General features: G+C 43.2%; 1 protein-coding gene across 1 annotated transcript in view; it reads right to left on the bottom strand.

Annotated features, from left to right (window-relative positions):
- LOC135900392 (uncharacterized) overlaps window positions 1–22,314 on the bottom strand; it is a 68,260-nt gene that overhangs the window by 1,795 nt on the left and 44,151 nt on the right. The window contains exon 11 of the mRNA XM_065429882.2: window positions 20,714–20,864. Within this exon, the coding sequence (XP_065285954.1) occupies window positions 20,714–20,864 (151 nt within the window). The remainder of the gene's footprint in view (window positions 1–20,713; window positions 20,865–22,314) is intronic.

Raw genomic sequence — 22,314 nt, 5'->3', positions numbered from 1 at the left:
ACGGCCAGCAAGTAAACAGTCTGAGAAAATAAATAAAACACCATGGCAACCACAGGATTCATACCAAGAGCCCTGTCGTTCGGGAAGGAGACATCCTGATCACGGGACCAGGCCAGTGGTGTAACTTGCGCAATAAATATTGGTTTTATGTTCGGCATAATAAAACTATCGGCAGTCCCTCAATGGTTAAAGCCCTTATGACAAAAAAAAAGAATGTTTGAAAAGAAAAGATTATCATATGCAGCATAAGGGAATGTTTTCACAAGGTCACGTGCAAAGATTATAGGCAACAATAAGGGAGAAAACAGCATAGTAGTGATAAACCTCAAGGGAAACAAAAGAATGAATGCTGACATTAGCACCACTGTTTGGAGAGCACCCTTCGAAAGCGAGGAGACAACAGTGGAGAAAGAGCTAAAGAGTAGAGTTGGGCGAATATCAACATTTTCTAATACAAATACTGTAGTAAGTATTGAATGGTCAAACAATAACGCACACATTTACAGCAGGAATATTTCGGTATAATTAGGTACCGTGGTGGTACTGACTAGTGCAAAAAAGAATATCAGAAACAAAGTATAAATTTTTCAGCACAAGATAAACAACTGTTATTAAAGATATTACACAAATTACCACTCGGCAACATGGAACCTGGTTCCACGCAAATAACAGGGTGTCTACCAACTGGGAAAACCGGGAATTCTCGGGGATTTTGAGTAGTCTGGAAAAACTCAGGGAGAACTCAGAATTTGTGCCTCTATCAGGGGAAATTAGCTGCAATTTTATTGAAAGGGTCGAAAGTCGTGGTACTGCTGGCTCGAGTAACAGACAGGAATCGTAATGAATTGTCTTTGATGCCCTATCGGCTGGAGGAGTTGCCAATGTACAGTTAATGACCGACTTTCCGGATTCCCGATAACTTGGATGGCTTTGCGGCACCACCACGTACCTTATAGAGTCAATGTATCAGAATGTCTGAAATTTCGGATGCAAGAACTCTTTGCCGTCCGACTTTCCGGACGTTTTGTTGTTACTGTAGGTCCGAAATGGCATTAATCAACGCCATCACCGCTGCCATTTTGATTAGCTTGCCGCCTCGAACCGGCGCTCTTGCACGCAGATCCGCTGGCAGTCATAGCCACCACTGCGGCAACGCTAGGCCTCGCTGCTTCGATATTTGCTATGAAGCTTCTTGCCATTGGGTGCCGCATTTTTTATTAAAAGAATTCACTGCTGTTAGCAATGGCATGGACTCTGCCTTTGTGGTCCTCGCGATTGGCTTAGAAGCTAGGAAAGCATGGTGCGTTACATAATGCCGGCTCCCGAAAGTCAGCTTCACCTCTGTACAGAAGTGTTACTTGGTGAAGCATACGCAACAGTATTGCAGTGATGCACAAGCGTGGGAAGGGGCTATTGCCACGGGACACGGTATGTATTCCTTAATTATACGCGCGTGCACCCGGTATTTCCAGTCACAGTATGAGCACCAATATGCCTAATACGTGTACCGACAGGCCTGCAGAATGTTTTCAAATGTGCCTGTGATGGATTGAGCCCTTAAGGGCAGTAAACGACATGCATTTATTTTTTCCAACTGGCCGATTTTTTGAACGTTTTCGCGGCCCCTAGGGGGTTAGAAAAATCGGACGGGGACTGTGCAACTGACCAAGAAGATGCTTCAAATGGTCCACGGGGCGAACAAGTGGCCGAAGGAGGACAAGAACAGAGAGGACCCACGCATCGAGGAATAAACGGGAAAGGAAGCTTGGTGCTGCCTTTTTGAGCTAAAAAAACAAAGCGTTGGCTCGTGCCGAGATGCAGGTGTCCCTCATCCAAACCGAAATAAACTATTTAAAGCAGTGAAACACAACACTGAGGCGTCATGCGCGGGCTGAGAGTATGTCAGGACAGTTGAGGTTGACTTACGAGCTGTTGAGAGAATCTCAGTTGTGACAAAGTTCGGGCCTCATACCACTGAGCTTGCTATCAGTTGATAGAAATAGCTCACATTCAAAAATATTTGCTTCTGCATGCACCTCCTTTTTATTTGTATTTGAGAATGTCCGACTCGATTTGCAATTTCTTTTCAAAGACATATTATTTGCTGTGCATTTTACTAACCCTTCCCTTCTATTCTTTTTTTGAATAACATAAACCCTACTCATTAGTATTCAAACTGGATTAAGTCGTTTTCTTTTAATTTTTTTATATGCTTACTAGAGAGTGACAACATCGGGCGATATGGTTTTAGCCCGACTTGAGCTAAAACATAGTTCTGCATCACTCGGATAATTTTGCAAAGGCACTGAGGGAAAACCTGGAAAACTCAGGGAATTCGGAAATGTCAACTTGGTAGACACCCTGAAACAAGCTTTTCAAGAATGAATGGCTGCTGAATGACCATCTTTATAAAAACGCTAAGTGGTGGAAAATAGTTCGAAAGTTATGGAGAAAGAAAAAAAAAAAACTGTTAAAGGACTTGTGCTCTGCACATGTATAAAAGGGCCCGCTGCAAGGAGAACATCATAGGTTGTAGCATAAAAGATAAAACTGATAGATGACTAGACTGTCAAAAGCAGTAAATGACAGACTACACGCAAAAATCATTTGCATGTAGGCTTCCACCGTGAAAGCAAGAACAATGCTTGCATTACACATTTTGTTTCTGCAAATGCTTTTGTTGTCTTGCTTCTGATAATTTGCGATACTTTGATGAGCAGACGAGGTATAGTATCCAGACTAACATTTGGCTTTGTGAAATAATTTGAAATTGTCAAAAAGGACTAATAAAAATTAACAAATAGTTCCTTTCTTTTGAATATGAATAGTTAGTGTGTAATATTAAATTTGTATTTGAAATTTAGAATATTCGCTCACTGCTAATTAAAAAAGAGGGTGAAAACATGTATTAACACTGGCAAAACAGCTCCACTTTCTTCTCGATTTGATTACAATCCTGCCACTGCTTGTGCAACCACAATCATACCCAGCTTAACCTATTGCTGCATTGTCACAATCTACATAGGGGTGCAACTTTTAACAGCCATAATGGTGAAATCTATGGGGTAGGAGCTTGTACACACATTACCACAAATCTAAGCAAGTGTAGCACCAATCTCGTCTTTTTCTGACATCAAATAGTCTGTTACCCTTTCATAAAAGTAACCACTACTAATTCAGTGTACTCGTCAAACTTTGTACCCCCTGCTGAAACAGCTGGTGAATTCGTAGGAGGTTGAGAGCAGTGCATACACATGAAACTTTGCCGCATTCGCGATGCAGAAACCTTTGCCCAGTGCAAAAGTAAACAGAAATCAATGACAGTGCGAGGGCCAAATCTCATTTCGGCGGTTGCAATCACCATCTAGACCCTTTAGGTACGTGCTCTTCCTATCAAGAGTGAATGCACTTGTTGACTTTGCTGATAAGCTAACTGGAGAGCTGAAAAATCTAAGCTCTCATTCCAAATTTGTCAGCCTATGTGATATACAAATCCCAAAACAACATTTAGTAAAGCAATGAATGGGGCTAGTTGGTAGACGTTCATGGCAAACTAGTTTGTGCCACATATGTCCACGTCTTGTTCGTTATGGCTGTCAGTGTAACACTGAGAACAATACAATCATGGATAAATCCCGACACTGGCACGAGAAACATGGAATATGGTCAGCACTAGATGCTCATAGGAAAACATGGTTAAACCCAACCAACATCCAGACTGCTGTGGAATATAACAAAGACGAGCATGGTTGTGGGCAGAGCCCCAACGAAAAAGATTAGTGTCTGTTTCGATTCACAGGAACAAAGAGTATGCTGCCAGATTTATTACCTGCTCAGTATGAGAGACCTATCGTCTCTTCAAAGAAGCCGAACCGGATACAGGGTTCATGCTGGTGTATATGACAAAAATTCAAGGGTTTTTAAGGACTTTCAAGGTCCTGTGTGTGGATTTTCAAGGACCACACACAGGGCCATAATTATACATGCGTGCACCCTCCTTTTCAAGGAGGGTGCACGCGTGTATAATTATGGAATACGTACTGTGTCCCGTGACAATTGCCCCTTCCCACGCTTGTTAAGCCTCACCGCAATAGTTCATGTACACTTCACCGCGTAACATTTCTGTGCCGAGGTGCAGCTGCCTTTCGGGAACCAGCATTACGCCACGCGCCATGCATTCTAAGCTTCGAAGCCATAAGCGAGTATTACGGATGCGGAGTTGGTTCGGTTACTGACAGCGGTGAATCCTTTCAATGAAAAACACGGCACTGAACGGCAAGAACCTTAATAGCGGACGTCAAAGCAGCGAAGCCTAGTGTTGCCGCAGTGGTAGCCACGGCCGCCAGCGGATCGGCGTGCGAGAGAGCTGGCTCAAGGTGGCGAGATAATAAAAACGGCAGTGATGGATTTGATTGATGCCATTTGGGACTTGTGGTAGCGGCTGAAACTCCGGAAAATCGGACAGCAAAGGATTCATGTGTCTGAAATCAGACGTTCTTATACATTGACTCTATGGGGCGCGTGGTGGAGCCGCAAGGGCGTTCGTGCTATCGGGCATTTCACAAAAATCGGGCGTCCGGAAAATCGGTTGTTGACTGCACACAGGCAACTCCTCCAGCCAACGACATGGCGTCAAAGACAATTTATTACGAGTCCTCTCTTTTACTCGAGCCAGCAGTAGGGCGACTTTCGTTCGCTTTCAATAAAATGACAGCCAATTTTCCAATTGAAGCATAATTCCCCGAGTTTTACCAGACAATTAAAAATGCCTGAGAATTCCCGTTTTTTTTTAAACAGAATAGTAGCGGGTATTCAGGAGGGTTGAAATTTTCTTAAATACAATCACAGGAAGTTTATTAAAAATAAATATTTAGGAAATTCCAGGATTTTCAAGGATCTCCTAAAATTCCAGGACTTTCAAGGCCTTGAAAATGATCTTTTCAAATTCAAGGGTTTCAAGGACCCGCACGAATCCTGCGGATAGCTTTATTGGGCTCTCAAAGTTTTATTCACTCCCTCCAAAATGGTTTCTTGTTGCCCTACGACAAGTGTGCCTTTGCATATTTTGCACCAATGTCGAACAGTATGTTTCCACGTTGAACAGCTCACTGATGGTGCCTACACCCTTGAACACCTCAAATAACTATGTATTTGCACCTCGCTTATGACCAATTGTTTCCTGGGAGATTGTGATTACTGTGCAAAAGATGGTGCTTTAACTACTACAACTTCGGGAATCCCTGAAGAGACAGGTGAACCATGCGGTATGGGAAAAGTGTGACCTCGTCAAAAAGACAACACATGCTACTGCCTTTCTGCAGGAGCTTGGTGTTTGGCTTGTCAGGTGGATTGCCTGTGATTACATATAAGGGGCATTCAAGCACCTGCGATATGAGACACCAAACAGAATCAACAGCAAGGATCCTGCATCTTCCCTTTTGACTTTGCAGAGAATTGGACAGTTGTCATACCGATCGAGGTACAGTCATACCATTGGTACAAAAAAACAGGTCTCTCTATATACGTGTCATCACGAGTAGATGATCTACTCAAAGTTTTGCAGTCATCAAAGATGACATATGCCATGATGCTGCACACACTTGCTTTGCACTGGAAAGAATCTTTATGAAGGAAGAACTTCAGCCTGACATGCATGTTACATACATGCCTGACAGCACCAGTAGCCATTTCCAGAACAAGTGGCTTTTTTCAGCCACAGGGCAAAGCAAGAATCCTTTTGATGGCGTTGGAGGCTTGGTAAAGCATCAAGCCTCACTCTACAATCGAAGAGCAGCCAGCACTGCAGTCATTAAATCACCCTCTGAAATGGTGGCGTAGATGACTGCAACGCTGAAAAATGTAAAACTGCTCTATGCAGATGCGTACGTGGTAAAGAACTTTCGCCACCTCAAAAGGAACCAGTGGAAATCTTTGCCACGTCTTCCAAGTATACAGCCTTGGCAGATATAGTTAAGCGTGCCTGACACCACCAATGCTGACTGCGTTTTGCTAGTGTCTTGCACTGCTGCAGATCACTGGAAAAGGATCAAGCCTCTATGAGCGCATCCACTGGCTATGCTCAAAGTGTTTTGTTCCCTCTCCCTACCTTCATGGTGGAGCACTTCAATGCCGCATATCCGGATAACCTACAAGTGTACACTGACGGGTCAGTAAGTCAAGAGGCAAGCAGCCGTGCCACTGCATACTGGATTCTCTTCAATAGATCGCCATGATCTGTGGCCCTCTGGATCAGATGGTCTTATAGAAAAATGCAGAAAGTGTTGCCATTACTGCAGCGCTTTGTAAACTGAGGACGTGTTCTCCTCAGCACGCTATCATCCTTTCGGATTCGTCAGTGGTGCTCCAACTATCCCGCGCATTGCATGCCAGCGAGTTCGGCTGGCAGTCATTGACGTTGCGTAAGGAGTTCAGCAATAGTCATTTGAGTCTGAAGTTTCAGTGGGCAGCACCACGTGTTGGTCTTGCAGACAATGAAGCAGCAGATGAAATTAAGATTGCCAATGAATCATCCCTTATGTAAAGACAAGACACTTTTGAGCACTTTGAATATCACCGCATACTCCAGGAGTGGTTCAAAAAATCCACCACGCAGAAGGTATACACAGTTTTGAACTAGCCCTGAAAACACCCCAGCTTGGGCCTTCAAGATTGGACAAGCTTCTCTGCGCTGCACCGACAGTGACAAAATTGGCGATGCTTCAATAAAAAGAGAAATGCTCTACTTGAGGTTTTGCGCAGAAGACAATTTTCTCATGAGAGTGTGGAGTAGGTAGTGTTTCCCAAAACACACAAGTTTCTGAGAGAGGAAGTGTCGCACGTCTTTCTAGCTTTGCTAAGAAAATGAACTTTCTGAAAAGTGGTGATCATTGTCAAGGACTGTGAACTTTTCGTTAAGTAGTAATCTAACAACTCCTTTCTAATCTTTTTGAAGAGGCGGTAGATAAGAGCAATAATTCGCACCATCTGCCAGCTAGTCTTGCCCTAACCAACACTACTGCTACCCCCACCACTGCATCTTTGGTTACATAATGACGTTTCTGATGGAGCCCTGGCCAGTACGACATTTTAAGAGAGATTTACCTGCTTTAAAAACTGTTACTTGTGTACATGCACAGGAGCTCACCCTTGAATCTGCAGCAAAAGGAAATACAAACCTTCATTAACAGAAAGAATAAATTATTTACGCTGCAAACTATGCACACTTGCTGTTAATAAAATTAGCCATGTAGAAGTTGTCCTGTTGACGTATCTTTATTTGCATTCAAGAGAATGAGTATTTTACTAAACATACTTTTAGCATAAGTATTAATCATAAGGCCAAAATTGCCTTTCTGTCACAACAATCATGATCATGTTTAAGTAAGTCGGAGGCTTATGCACATTTTTTTACCCCGATGTCCTTTTTCCTTGGCATCTTGCTGCATCCTGGCAAAGCTCTCATTTCTACCAGCTATACTGTAATTACAAATAAAATAATGCAACATGTTTTTACAGTGAAGCTACATATGGTTAGGGTTCACTCAGTGTATTTTTCATGTGCGTCAACAAAAACTATCATCATCATCATCATCATCATCATGAATGGCTTGTACCTTCGTAAGCACTCGTATCCCGGTAAGCAAGCAAAAAATTCGATGGCTCATTGCTTCATAAAGCAGAGGCTACAAGCACTTGGCAAAGTAAAGCAAACAGTGTTTACATTATTTCTAATCATGCATACAATATTGGGGGCGAGCTCCACCACTGGAAAAGCTAGTGCCACTGTCGGCGTGACATGGCATGAGAGATCACGCGGACACAGCGGCCGCGTCGGCTGCTTCGGAAGTGCCGAAGCGGACTGAAAACAAAAGTTTAAAGTCCCACCTGCGCTGCTGTTCTGATTAAGTGGCGAGGTTCTCCCGCCTTGGCTACCGGCTTCACAGCATTTGAAAGCACTATAACAGGCAGTAGCTGCTTTTGGAGGCGTGCAGCATGGCAGGTTACTGCTCGGTGCCGCAGTGCCAGACGTACGCAACAGAGCTTAGTGTCAGCCTTATTCACACGTAGCCGCAGGACAAGAAGCTGCTTGAAGCTTGACTCGCGAAACTTGGATTGGAACCGGCAAACAGCCATCGGCTACAACTCGGGTATGCAGCAAGCACAGACGCGAGGAAGATTTATGATATGGCGTCGGGACTGCGATGTTCGGTGAGTAGCAGAAAACGCGCACTCAGACGCCCGCCCACACCAGCTGCACGGCTAGTGACATGACCCTTTATTTCATCTATGAACTTGTTGATGCTAGACATTGGCAAGTTCATTGGAATGGAAAGGGAGCGGAAGAAGCACATAAAAAAAATAAAGCCATGGCACTGCTCATGTTTGTGTATGAATTAATGCACTGGATTGTGAAAAAGAAGCAGCGGGAAATCGAACGCCGAGAAGACCAATAAAGATACAGTGCAGCGCAACATGAGAAATAATGATACTAAAACATAATAATTTAGGAGAAAAGAAAAAAAGATGGAATCTTCGCGACGGCACATCACGAAATTATTTTTGAACAGCTCTGATATCATCTAAGCAACAATGGTTGCTTGTGCACTGTCAAACGCTCATATTATGCGACCTAAAGCTCAAGGCACGACGCGAAAACACGCTCGCAGCAAAACATTGTGCATGGACTTGCAGTTGATCGCTGCATTGAGGCTTCATTCTGTTAAGCTCCATTCGGTTATACAGACATCCCACTATAAGAACATGTTTCACATAGTTTGCTCCATTCGGTTATACAGACAGCCCACTATAAGAACATATTTCACATAGTTTGCTTTCAGCAATATGCCTACGTTTCATGTAGGAAGCCGGTTCGGGAGACTCCATGACGGTGACCGCGGGCAGTGGCACTCACTGTACATATTCGGTAAAGCGATAGCATCTGTAAACGACTTTGTGCTTTCAGTTTGCCCAAGATTATTATTTTGACAACAAAGACTTCCCTCGTTTTGAGAATTCTTACAGAAATCTCCAGGAGGGCTGGCACGTAGTGTTTTTATTGGGCGCCGTAAGCCAGATTTATGAGGAGCATACCGCATTATCCCTCATACTACGCAAGAGAGGCGCTTCCAACAGATGGCGACTCCGCAAGTCCTCATCCCCAACAGAGAATAGACGTCAAAAAGTGTCATCACTGGCTTATAAGCAATGGCTCATGCAGTCGAACCCATCTATAACAATATTCAAGTGCCACGAAAATTGTATTGTTATAACCGATAATTGTTGTAACCAGGTTGAATGAAAAACTCCAAATAGGGGGATGGCAGAGCTGATGTGAGAAAACTATAATGGCAGGGAGGCCAGCGCCCCTCCCCACCACCTTCCTCCATCCGGCTGCTGCTTGTGTTCACTTGATTAACTGCTTCCTGGGTGCTCCGATCACACGTAACAAGCCGCGGCTGTCGGCATTAAAGAATGGCACTGTTATAACTGCAAAGAGAGGTCACAGGCGGCAAGCGATATGCAGTCGCTTTGATGGCCCCAAAAGGGGCTTTTTAAAATTGCGAGAAAGCTGCCACGGCATCCTGTCAGCGTTAGAAATCCAGAAGAAACGCTGAGGCGAGATTGCCACAAGCATCTTGCCACATACTTGTCACTGCCTTGCACAAAAAAACCCTACGTCTGTCAAACTTGCATCCTTTATGCGAAGCTTGCCGACATCCTTCTCCAAGGCATCCACGTGCTCCACATACTGCAGCAGAAGGTTTCTTGCAAAAACGAGGTCAGGAGGGACTGAATAATCGGCCGGGCCTCCTGTGAGGACAACGTTGAGGCAGCCTGCCCTACCGCTTCATTGCTGCCGTTGTCGCCATCGCTATCTGATGCAAGCGCGTTCATGATGATCGCCTTATCAGTTAGAAGCCCTTAGTTTTCAAATCTATAGCTGTGCACTTTCTTTTCACCGGCAACATCATGCATTGCCGATGATCAGCGGGCGGATCAGCCATATTCTGTTTTGGCGGCAAGTCAAACGAGGCTGAGAAACCGCATGACCAGGAGCAATTTCGACGCAACCAACGAAGACGAACGCGAGCAAATCGATTAAGCTGTTTGCAAAACTGCGCTGAATGAGGGGCCAGCAAGCAACATGCGAGCAATCTGTGAAGAGCGCAGATGGCGTGGCCCATTCATGTTTCGGAGGGCGGGGCAGTGTAGAGCTGTGGGTGCAGCCTATTCATGTTCGGAAGGGTGGAAGGGCGATGGGAAAGAGGCGCATGGCACCTGTTGGAGCAGCGGCCAATCGTGCAGCGGCTCAAATTTCTCTTTTTATTTCTTTCTTTTTGAGGATTTCGCATTTCATTACCTTTCGGCTTGGACATCCAGCAGCCAGGCTTCATCATTATAACCGATAATGCGGCATCGGGGCATTGTAGCAAGCGGGTTATTTAACCATGGAAAACATACAAAAGTTGACGGTGCAGCAGCTTCTCATTGTTATAACCAATATATTGTTAAAACTGGTATCATTATAAGTGGGTTCGACTGTACTTCTGTAAGCAATAAAAACGTTCAGTGGCTTATAGACCCGTAAGGCTCATGGCTACAAAATTTATGTACATTTGTCCTCTTCACACGGAGAGGACAATGCCAGCGAGTGTAGAGATGGATGTGTGTGCCATACAAACAAAATTCATCTTAAAACTTTTTGTGCACAAACAAACAGGGACGAAGAATAGGGGCAACACAAGGATGAGCGCTCGTCCTTGTGTTGCCCCTATTCTTCGTCCCTGTTCGTTTGCGCACAAAAAGTTTTAAGATAAATCTGTTCCAACTAGGCCGACTCGCAGTTATGTTACAAACAAAAGATGGAATTGTGGTATCCACTGTACGTATATCTCCAGGCACACCCAAGTGAGATATTGAGAAGTTTATGACCACGCACTTTGCAGTGGTTAGCCGTGATGACACTATTCCTGTCATCATCGTTGGAGGCTTCAATGTCGACATTTTAAAACCACACAAGAAATGGCTCGCTGATTTTGTACTAGAAAGGTTTGGTTTAAAGTGCCACACCAATCAAAGTCAGCCAACTATTGAACAACAGTCATGCACTCATTTAACCAAGATTCTGTCTAAGGTTGTAATCAAACCAATCGGTGTATATTGCAGTAATCCCAAAGCTATGATCACTGCCATTATCAAATGATGAAAATAAATATATGAGTACATTTACACTTGTCTAACTCTGTGTGATGTGCTACAGCTTTGCTGGTCATCCACCTTCACAAAGTGGAATGGCTCCACAATTTTTAATGCTCTTTTTACAGGGTCTGTGAACAGCTGTTTACAAGATTTTAAGAAAAATTAATGATGTCTTCTTAATTTTTATTTTTTAGTGTTCATTTGTGTCAAAACCACATTTGAGGCAAATTGTAAGAATGGTAAATTGTGATAGAGCAATCATATTCAGCATAAGTGTTGAACATGTTAAGGTCTCACAAGCCGCCAAATTTCTAAAGACTACATGCATTGGTTTAGCAGATAAAAATTCATAAATACAGCCACCTTTTGAAAAGTATAGCAAATTATGAAATTTTTCTAAAACACTTCTGTTTTGCACAGAAGCCTCAAACAATGCTAGCTGACTCTTCTTTATGTATATGTTTTACACACAAACTATATTCTTTGCAGCCATAATATCTTGTATTTCACATTTCTGCAAATTTCCCAGAATGCCCAGTGCATGAATATGGCGCCTCCACACTAAACAATTTTTGTATTTTTTCCTCCTCAAGTATCCATTTGGTAAAGAAGGCAAGTTCACTTTTGTGCTACCAGAGCGATATGTGCATAAAATATAAATATTCAATGAAACCTTAAATGTGAATTTTTTGGACCCGTGTTGGTCTCTCGTGTAATCACCCCACAGCAAAGTTAGGAATAGCTCTAAATGGCTGCCAGTACAGTCGATGCCTCAGCACTCATACACTTTGCACTCTTGATATGCTTCACTGCATAACACGGTTTTATTGCTGCAAAGAACCCTAGGTCCCAAAATAAATGTAATCCTGCATTTGATGGATTTAGTGCAGTGTGTGTGGTTTACGGTAGGTTTTGACCAATGCACACTGTACGCAATGTATGCACGAAGTCTTGTGTCACTGTTTGCAAGGTACAGATGGCGCTTTAAAAAGCCAAGTTTTTTTTATTGCCTAGTTAATAATGTGCTCAACATGCATGGCCCAGCTTAAATCAGATGTAAGAGTAACGCCAAGATATTTTAAAAAAAGAGGTTCGTTCGAGTATGCAATTGCGTAGAGTGTATACGTTAGATGGAAAGCTTAGCTTGGAAGAAAATGTCATGACCTCAGTTTTATCTGCATTCATTTCCATCTTCCATACGTGACACCACTCAGCTAATGTGGTTATGTGGTTAAATGTTTTTGTAATATGGCAACGTCATCAGGGGTGGTTATCTGTCTATAAATTACACAATCATCGGCAAACAGCCGTATTGTTTAAGTTATACTAGTAGCTATGTCATTAATATATATTAGGAATAATAACGGGCCTAACACTGACCCCTGACCTAACGGGGCAGAAAGTAGATAGGTTGTTATCAGGCACGTACCCAGGGGGGGGGGGGCCCGGGGCGGCCCGCCCCCCCCCCTCCGAAATCAAGTGGCATACCCCTCCCCACCCACGCCACCACTCCTCACATATTTCTAAAGCGCCGCCAGATCAATGTTGTGACTTGGCAGCTGTTCATCGGTCAGCATTATGCTGCCTTTTTCACTCCTTTTAGATGGCGGTAGTTATCGGCATCTCTTGTAATGTGAAGGACAGTTTTCTCATAGATTCCGCACCCGCACGATTAACTCGAGATGCGTTCAGTTGTCACCATCTATTCAATCGTCACGCGCATAGCTGTTGCTTTTGTTAGTTCAACCTTCTTTGTTTAGGCTGATCCTGGGACGAGGAGAGGGATGCGGCTGTTACTCAGCTGGTCTGTACTCTCATGGAACGAGTTGCGGCCTGAGAAAACGCCAATTGCGTTTAACTTTTCCCTTTGCTTCATTATTTCCTTGAGTTACGGCTCGCCGCGACGCTGACAGATGCCCGGAACCATATACACGTGATGTGGGTTAGATAAGATGGGAAATAAAATAATGTGAAAGAGCGTCCATCATGAAACCCTGCAATAACCCTTAAACCCATATGCAAGATGACGGTCGCCCGTTATCTCGTCTGTTTTTCCGTAATTGTATAGCACTTTTCGTGCAAAGTTGGCAACTGGAAACAAAAATCGCAAGGAGTTGAGAAATTAAGCGATCTACTAAGGGAGAAAGCCAAGGCAACAACCAAACTGCAAGCAACAGCGAATAAAAAGAAAAGGTAACCTTTGTTTATGAGAATATTTATGGATCAACGTCTTTTTGTTTAAAAAGGAAGTAGAGAAAACGCCGCGCTGGAAGTGGAGAATAATTACTTGTTTTGAATGTCGCTTCTACAGTTATTGGTCGAACCGCCTCACGTAGCCACTTCTCTGCTGTGCTTATGTGGGTGTTTTTCTAACCTTTCGCGGTGAGCGCAGTACGTCTAGAATCGCAGAGTACTGCGCTCTACGCGGTTGTATGGGAATGGTGGCCGCACAGCGCTACGCAATTCGCGGAACTGTCAAAACTTATCCACAAGGCGAAAATAACTGATATTCGAAACAATAACATGAGAAAGACTGAAGAAGCCATAAAAAAATGAACGCAGCCTGAAATCAGTAAAAAAGAAACCTGGCATAGGACAAACCATGATGTATGTACTAAAAGATAAGAAGGATAATATCATAAGCGATCTCGAAGATATAGTAAAAACAGCGGAAAAATTCTAAGCTGACCTGTATACAGTACCCAGAGGAGTCACGATACCTCACTTAGAAACAGTAATGAACAGGATACAGAAACTCTCCTATAACTAGCGATGTCAGAAGAGCCCTGCAAGACATGAAACGATGAAGAGCGGGGGGAGAAGATGGAATAACAGTCGATTTAATCAAAGATGGAGGAGACATAATGCTCAGAAAACTGGCGGCTCTTTATACGAAGTGTCTTTCGACTGCAAGGGTCCCAGAAAACTGGAAGAATGCAGACATTATACTAATCCACAAAAAAGGAGATGATAAGGAATTGAAAAATTATTGGACCATTAGCTTGTTCCCAGTATTATATAAGATATTTACCAAAATAATATCCAATAGATTAAGGGCAACACTGGATTTTGTCAACCAAGGGAACAGGCTGGCTTCAGGAAGAGATACCTTACAATGGATCACATCCATGTCATCAATCAGGTTATCACGAAATCTGCAGAGTACAATAAGCCACTCTATGTGGCTTATATAGATTACGAAAATGCATTTTATTCAGTAGAGATACCAGCAGTCATAGAGGCACTACGTAATCAAGGACTACAGAACGCTTACGTCAAAAGCTTGAAAAATATTGCTACATGCGTGTGCTATTTGTTTGTTTGAACAAGGTGCGTGGGTGCCATCACTCCAGAAAAGAGGAGGAAGAACGAACTGGGCTCGCGCTGTGAATCTAACCGGTCAGCACTGCAACCGTTGTTGTAAATATAATCTGTAAATAGTTTCTCGTCTTGCTGACTCGTCCTTCGCGTAAGAATATCTACAGAGGTTCTACAGCTACCTTAATTCTACACAAGAAAAGCAGGGAGATACCTATAGGGAGAGGGGCTCAGACAGGGAGACATAATTTCTCCAAAGCTATTCACTGCGTGCTTAGAAGAATTCGAACTATTCAACTGGGAAGGCTTAGGAGTAAAGATCGACGACAAATATCTCAGCAGCCTTCGGTTTACCGGTGACATTGTTCCATTGTACAACAATGCAGACGAGTTACAACAAATGATTGGAGACCTTAACAGAGAGAGTGTAAGAGTGGGGCTGAATATGCAGAAGATGAAGATAATCATAAATAGCCGGGCAAAGGAACAAGAGATCAGGATCGCCAGTCGGCCACTAGAGACTGCGAAGGAGTATGTTTACCTAGGTCAATTAATCACAGGGAACCCTGATCACGAGAAGGAAATTCACAGAAGAATAAAAATAGGTTGGATCGCATACGGCAGACATTGCCAGCTCCTGACTGGAAGCTTACCATTATTATTGAAAACTAAGGTGTGCAATCAGTGCATTTTGCCAGTGCTTACATATGGGGCAGAGACTTGAGAATAAGTTAAGGACCGCGCAAAGAGCGGTCGAACGAGGATTGCTAGCCATAACGTTAAGAGAGAGAAAGAGAGCGGTTTGGATCAGAGAGCGAACGGGTATAGACGATATTCTAATTGACATCAAGAGGAAAAAATGAAGCTGGGCAGGTCATGTAATGCGCCGGGTAGATAACCGTTGGACAATTAGGGTTACAGAATAGGTACCAAGAGAAGGAAAACGCAATCGAGGACGACAACGTACTAAGTGGAGCGATGAAATTAGGAAATTCGCGGGTGCTAGTTGGAATCGGTTGGCGCAGGACAGGGGTAAATGAAGATCGCAGGGAGAGGCCTTCATCCTGCAGTGGACATAAAACAGGATGATGATGATGATGATGGAAGAGGTGGTGGGCCACCCTCGAAAAAAAAATCCTGGGTACGTGCCTGGTTGTTATTAATAGTTACTGATTGAGAGCGACCAGATAAGAACTCATTAATCCAAGCCTGTCAATAGCCCATGATACACCTGCTGCAGTAACGGTGATGGGCTCGCTTGGATGAGTTATCGTAGAAAGAGAGATGGTACAAAACTGGTCGAGTGGCGGTTTGTTGGTAAAAGCTTGACTGAAAGTGTTGTTCAAGAGGTCACCACATGCTTCATTGGGCACCATGCAACCATCTGCGTCCTTTAGGGTTATTACAGTGTCCGTATCTTTAGGGTTAATTACACGCCAAAACTTTTTTGGATCAGACTTTAAAAATTAAATTATGGGGTTTTCCGTACCAAAACCACTTTCTGATTATGAGGCACGCCGTAGTGGAGGACTCTGGAAATTTCGACCACCTGGAGTTCTTAACGTGCACCTAAATCTAAGCACACGTGTGTTTTCGCATTTCTTCCCCATTGAAATGCGGCCGCCGTGGCCGGGATTCGATCCCGCAACCTCGTGCTCAGCAGCCCAACACCATAGCCACTGAGCAAACACGGCGGGTTGGATCAGACTTTAATGAAGTGCGCAGGGTATAAGTCAAATAATGATCTTTAGCTTCTTCAATTGTTTTTTGTGATTCACGAGCTAATTCTAATTCTTTATGCTTCGTTTCGGTTCTTTTCAATAAAAACAAAGTTGTGTCTAATGGAGGGATTGAACGAGTGTCCCCCAGCACAAAAGCTTGATTAGACCACAGGTTTTTTTTTTTTCTTTCGTGGCATTTATTAAGAAAAGAAAAATACATATATATGGGCAAAAAGTAATATGCAGCAGCCAGCTGATAGTAACGTCAACAAGTGCAAGACAACTGATATTGTACAGTTCTCTAAAAGATAAGCCAGCAAATGCACTTCATCAACAGAGGATTCCAGTCCAGTGTAAAGCCAATTATAGATTACAAAAGCCTGAACTGTGGTATAATTTCACCGAAACGTGATTTTGAAGAATTGATTCTGCATTCCAGTCCAACATGTTAGCATGCATCTGTAGCCTAATGTGTAGCTCATGGGGCTGGCCACACATGAGGCCACATATGCATGCACACTTCTCTTCTGTCAATGCCAATTAGTGCTTTGAAATGGAGACGACTGGCGTGTGCGTCGTGTCACAAAGCAACAGTTTGCTTTAAACCACTTCCATGCCATGGACGAGCAGAGCTCGTCGACAATACTTTTGATTTTCTAGCATTGCTGTGAATGAGCTGGTTTCATCTCAGCAGTTTGTCATGCTTTTGGTAGATGCCAGCACTCAATCTGCAGGGCAGTGCAAGCAGGAGCGAGTTTACTCTGCCAGAGGAAGTAAACCACGTTGGCAACTGGGGGTCTTGAAAAATAATTTGGCCATTTTTGGCCGGAATTTAGAACAATAACGAGGCACAGAAGGGGTTAAAAGTGAGAACACAAGTGCATGCACCAGTTTCTGTCAGGTTACATATGCAGGAATGGAATTCATGATTGCTAACTGTCAACCTTACTGCTCTTTTGCATGCGTCATGTCGCATTGCAAAGGGTTGGTTGTAAAAGTAAGAGTGCATCAGTTTCCCCCATGCTTCTCCTATAGCGGTGACTGCTTTTTATGTAGCAGTGCACCGGCTTTGGCATTGGCCTTACTTTTCCCAGTTTTTCCCTAATAGCAGCTAGAGCTTTGATACTCAACATTACATTGCACTGACTGTCTTTGGGATTGGCCCAGGCCGTAACAAAACAGGTAACGCTTCTTTGCCCGAGTACAATAACTCAGACGTCATGCCATGGCTGTATCTGCCATATCTGTGAGTCACCGCCGCAACTTCATTGCTGCTGTTGTCACACGTTTGCTCACGTCACATAAGCATTTGTTTGCCTTACTCAAACATGTTGACCCATCTGGTGATGCTCTATGGAATGCCAAGTGGTGTTGAATAGCCAGATAGTTGCTAATCACTTTGCATAACACATTTCTACAATCAAAGGTAAACATTTGGCAGATATCTGCCTGGTCGGGGACCACTGAATTAAAGATAAGGAAAACTCCAACTAATTTTGATCAAAAGTTTATCTCCGATAGTGCCATCATGGAGAGAGAAAACGACCACTGGCGGCAGCTCTTTTGGGAATCGTAGCACATCTGGAAGGTAATGACTAATACCTGGACATTTGAATATGATTAGATTCGAATGACATTTGATGCAACGAATGCCATTCGACCCGTGGTAGTGCTACACAGGAAAAAAATGTCGTTCGGTTATGACATTAATGGCAATCATTGCCGAAAAATTTGTGAGAAAAGTAGAACAAGGTATGTGTAGATGTCTGAAAAGTCAATCTATTTTAATATAAATATAGGCAATTGCCCCATTGAAATAACGCACACATAAAATTTCTAATTCCCGAATGTCTGGCCACTATAGGCAAAGACAAGGCTTAGCCAGTGAAGTAGCCATAGCCAATAAATTGCAGGCAAACAGTATGACTGACATGGCAGCGCTGAACGACGATGCTCAGTTGCAGTAGCACGGTGTCTAAGCTGACGTTTCCAAATTCCTTGAGTTTTCCATGTTTTCACTGAGTGCCTTTGCAAAATTCCCTGAGGTACACAGAACTGTTTTATGTCAAGACAGGCTGACACCATGTTTCCCGATGCTGTCGCTCTCTAGTAAGCACGTTAAAAAATAAAAAACGACTTAATCCAGTTTGAATAGTAAGGAGTAGTGCTTATATTCTTCAAAAAGAAAACAGAAAGGAGGGGTTCGTAAAATGCACAGCAAAAAGAAATTATCTTAAAAAAATTGTGGCAGCACAGATTGTCGAATATTCCCAAATGCAAATAAAAAGGAGATGCATACAGAAGCAAATATTTTTGAAGATGAGCTATTTCTTTCAACTGACAGCAAGCTTACTGGTGTGAGACCCGAACTTTGTCACAAGGGAGATTCTCTCTCAATGGCTGGTAACCTCAACTCATCATCATCATCACACACAACGGCTTAGTGTTGTGTTTTACTGCTTTAAAGAGTTCCTTTTGGTTTGTATTAGGGGCAACTGCCTCTCAGCGAGAGCCAACACTTTGTTTTTTGCGCTCAAGCACCTTAAAAGAAGCGACGACAGGCTTCCTTTCTCATTTGTTCCTCAATGCATAGGTCCTCCCTATTCACGGACCACTTGAAGCATCTTCTTGGTCAGTTGTGCAGTCACTGTCCAATTTTTCAGGCTCCCTAGGGGCCGCGAGAACATCAGAAAAATCGGGCATTCCGAAAAAATGAATGTACGTCTTTTACCGCCCTTAAGGGCTAAACTCGCCGCAGGCACATATAAAGAAGCTCTGAAGGCATGCCAATACACTTATTAAGCATATCGGTGCTTGTACCGTGACAGGAGATTGCGGGTGCCTGCGTGTATATTGAAGGAATACATACCGTTTCCCATGACAATTGCCTCTTTCCACGCTTGTTATGCTTCACCACAATACTTTCGTGTATGATTCACCGCGTAACACTACTGTACTGAGGCGAAGCCGACTTTCGGGAACCAGCACTATGCAACGCATCGTGCTTTTCTAAATTCGAAGTCAATCGCGAGGACCACAAAGGTGGAGTCGGTGCCATTCTTGGCAGTGGCGAATTCTTTTAATGAAAAGCACGGCACAAAACATCAAGAAGCTTAATAGTGAACGTCGAAGCAGCTAGGCCTAGCGTTGCCACGGTGGTGGCTATGGGAGCCAGCGGATGGACTTCGAGTGAGAGCGCCGGTTCGAGGTGGCGAGATAATCAAAACGGCAGTATTGGCTTTGATCAATGCCGTTTCAGACCTGCGGTCGCGGCAAAAGTCCGGAAAATCGGATGGCGAAGGGCTCTCGCGTCTGAAATTTCAGACATTCTTATACATTGACTCTATCGGGCACGTGTTGGTGCTGCGAAGCCGTCTGAATTATCATGCATCAAGAAAGTCAGTTGTTGACTGTACACTGGCAACTCCTCTAACCAATGACACAGCATCAAAAGACGATTCGTTACGATCCCTCTGTTACTCGAGCCAGCATTACCGCGACTTTCGTTCCCTTTCAATAAAGTTACAGCTCCTTTACCCTGATAGAAGCACAAATTCCCTGAGTTTCCCTGAGTATTTCCAGACGACTCAATATCCCTGAGAAATCTTGGTTTTCCCGGTTGGTAGACACCTTGAGTAAGTGAAGCAGTTAATACTTTATGCATGCTTTGCATTGCAAGCAACGCATACTGATCAGAGGAAGATGCTCGATAGTCAAATAGATGCAGATGCCCTTTAAGAAGTGGGAAACAAGTGCATACAGGCACCCGATTGTTTACAGTATAGCCGACTAGCAAAGCGATGGCCGCCAAACGCCACTGAGGTGGAGAGTAAAAACATTTTGTGACAGCCTGCCGTACAGCTTGTCTCTAGTTAAACCACGCAAAATTAATTACCTCTTTACATAAGTGCTTCTGAAGTTACGAATGCTCAATGTCATATTTTGCCTTGTCTCTGGGGTGGAGAGTATACATTCGCTTTGAGTGTGAAGCCGAATGAATTTCTCGAACTCATTCTATTGCGGAATACATTCAATTTTAATGGCATTAAATTTAATTGTTTAGCAACCAAATAAATTCGTTTGATGCTAATGCCATTCGGTTTGAATGCCATTAAAAAATCCAGTGTGACAGGGGTATAACATCAATCGTTCACGAGGAACACTTCCTGCCATTTATTCTCAAGGCTTACAAGAAGTATCAACGTGCCTGTCAAAGTGCCAAAAACGCATATAAGCACTGCTACGCCTCACGCCACCTCAACCCTGAAGAAGGAGCTAGTCGGGCTCCGAAGCATTGTGTTTTAAAACAAATTTTGGTTGAAGTTTTTTCTTCTTTTCAATTCTCACAATGTGCGGCATTTGCATAATTCTTTTTCCTCTTTTGATCTGAGGCACACACATAAAAAAAGCCATAGATTCAAGCTCTCTCCTACACTGCTTTGCCACTCAGCTACAAAATTTTTAGCTTGACTCACCATTCATGGCAACGACGTTGTTGGCAGACGAATCTTTGTGGGAGTAGCTGTCAGTTATTCTCTTTCCAACAGTGGTTTTCTGCAGCTCATTCTCCAACATCATCATCTGCTTCTTCATCTCTTCAATGTCTTGTTCTAGCAGCTTCTCCTTCTGTATAGTAGGCAAAAGGTTTGAAGATCAAAAATTGATCACAGGTAACCAAAGTTAGTTCAGACATGTTCCAGTAAGTTCGGAGCAACGCATCTTTTGCGACTACATAGTATATTTAACTTGATGAAAAAGAAAATGGGCTTTCTGACTGAATAGCCATGAGAAAGAAAATGATCAATGTTTTCTGAGAAAAAGTGGTTAACACGAAAGAAAATCGGAAAGCACCATCTGTACCAGAAGCACCTTTCACAAGTTTTGCCAAATCTATATTTGTGTTAGGTCCCAAAGTGGCCTAACAATTATCTTTTGAAACATTACGGATGAATGGTACTGATCTTAACTCGTTATCATGGAACATCAATTCTCTGATTTGGAGGAAAGAAATTAAGTGCAAGTATGTAGTGTCATTGTGATTGCTGCGCATCCTCATCATGTGCCGTCATTAGTCGCAAGCGGTGAAAAGAATCTACTTTTGTTCTCGGCTGGGCTGGATGCCACAGCCACCACTCCACTGGCTGCTTTGTTTTTCCCAAATACAAGTAGGAATGATGGCACATCATGTCGGCCATCCTCACATTGCTCCTTAGAAGCACACTTCCAAATTTGAAATGGTCGAGATTCTGACCTAGCATGCAATGCAGAAACTCGTTAACATCTTTGCTAAATATACTTCGTAGCAAGAAATTCCAAAAAGTGCTCTGTGGGTGTCTGATAAATGCATTGTCTGAAAAGATAAATATGAGTGAGCAAATATTTGAAATTTCAAATACAAAGTGGATAGTCTCCTATCCCATTCGTATTCTATTCGATGATTCACTATTCTAATTGCTGAATATGTGTTTCTTTCTAATACTATTACGGAAAACAACACTGGTTGTATTATAGTCTTGAGGGGGACAGAGCGATGCGGGAAGAAAGGACTAGCATTCTGAATTCTGCTGCAGGGGACTGCAGTTGCTGCACAGAGGTACTGTTACCTGGTTGAACATGCTGGACAGGTAACTTAGCTCAACAATTTCCATTCATTCAATAAGAATCGCTCGCAGTCATGCAGCCATTCTTATTGAAGGTAGGACACCATACTAAAGTTAGGTGCCTTACCTAACTTTAGCCAGAGTTTAAAAATATGCAAATGGCACGTAACTGGACAGAACAAAGGTAATGTTGTTTGCCATCGCTTGGAGATACTCATGCTATTTTTTTTCATTCTGCCTATTAGATAATTAGTCTTAATTAATTAAGTTCTTAAATATTATGTTTAGATGAAAAGTGTAAATGAGAAAATTGTAAAGTGACATGAGAAACTCCCAATAAAGCCTTCTGTCACTCAATACATGCTACATAAATGTTTTTCTCAGCCTGAAAGGAGTGCAAATGCACACAAAACTGCAGCTCGACTGGCCACTCGAGGCACTTTGCGTGCTTCTTTCACGCTCAGGAAAACACTTTT

The sequence above is a fragment of the Dermacentor albipictus genome, chromosome 1, assembly GCF_038994185.2.
Source record: "Dermacentor albipictus isolate Rhodes 1998 colony chromosome 1, USDA_Dalb.pri_finalv2, whole genome shotgun sequence".
Classification (NCBI taxonomy): domain Eukaryota; kingdom Metazoa; phylum Arthropoda; class Arachnida; order Ixodida; family Ixodidae; genus Dermacentor; species Dermacentor albipictus.
Note: the sequence above shows the minus strand (reverse complement) of the source record. Positions and strands in the feature narration are given on the sequence as shown.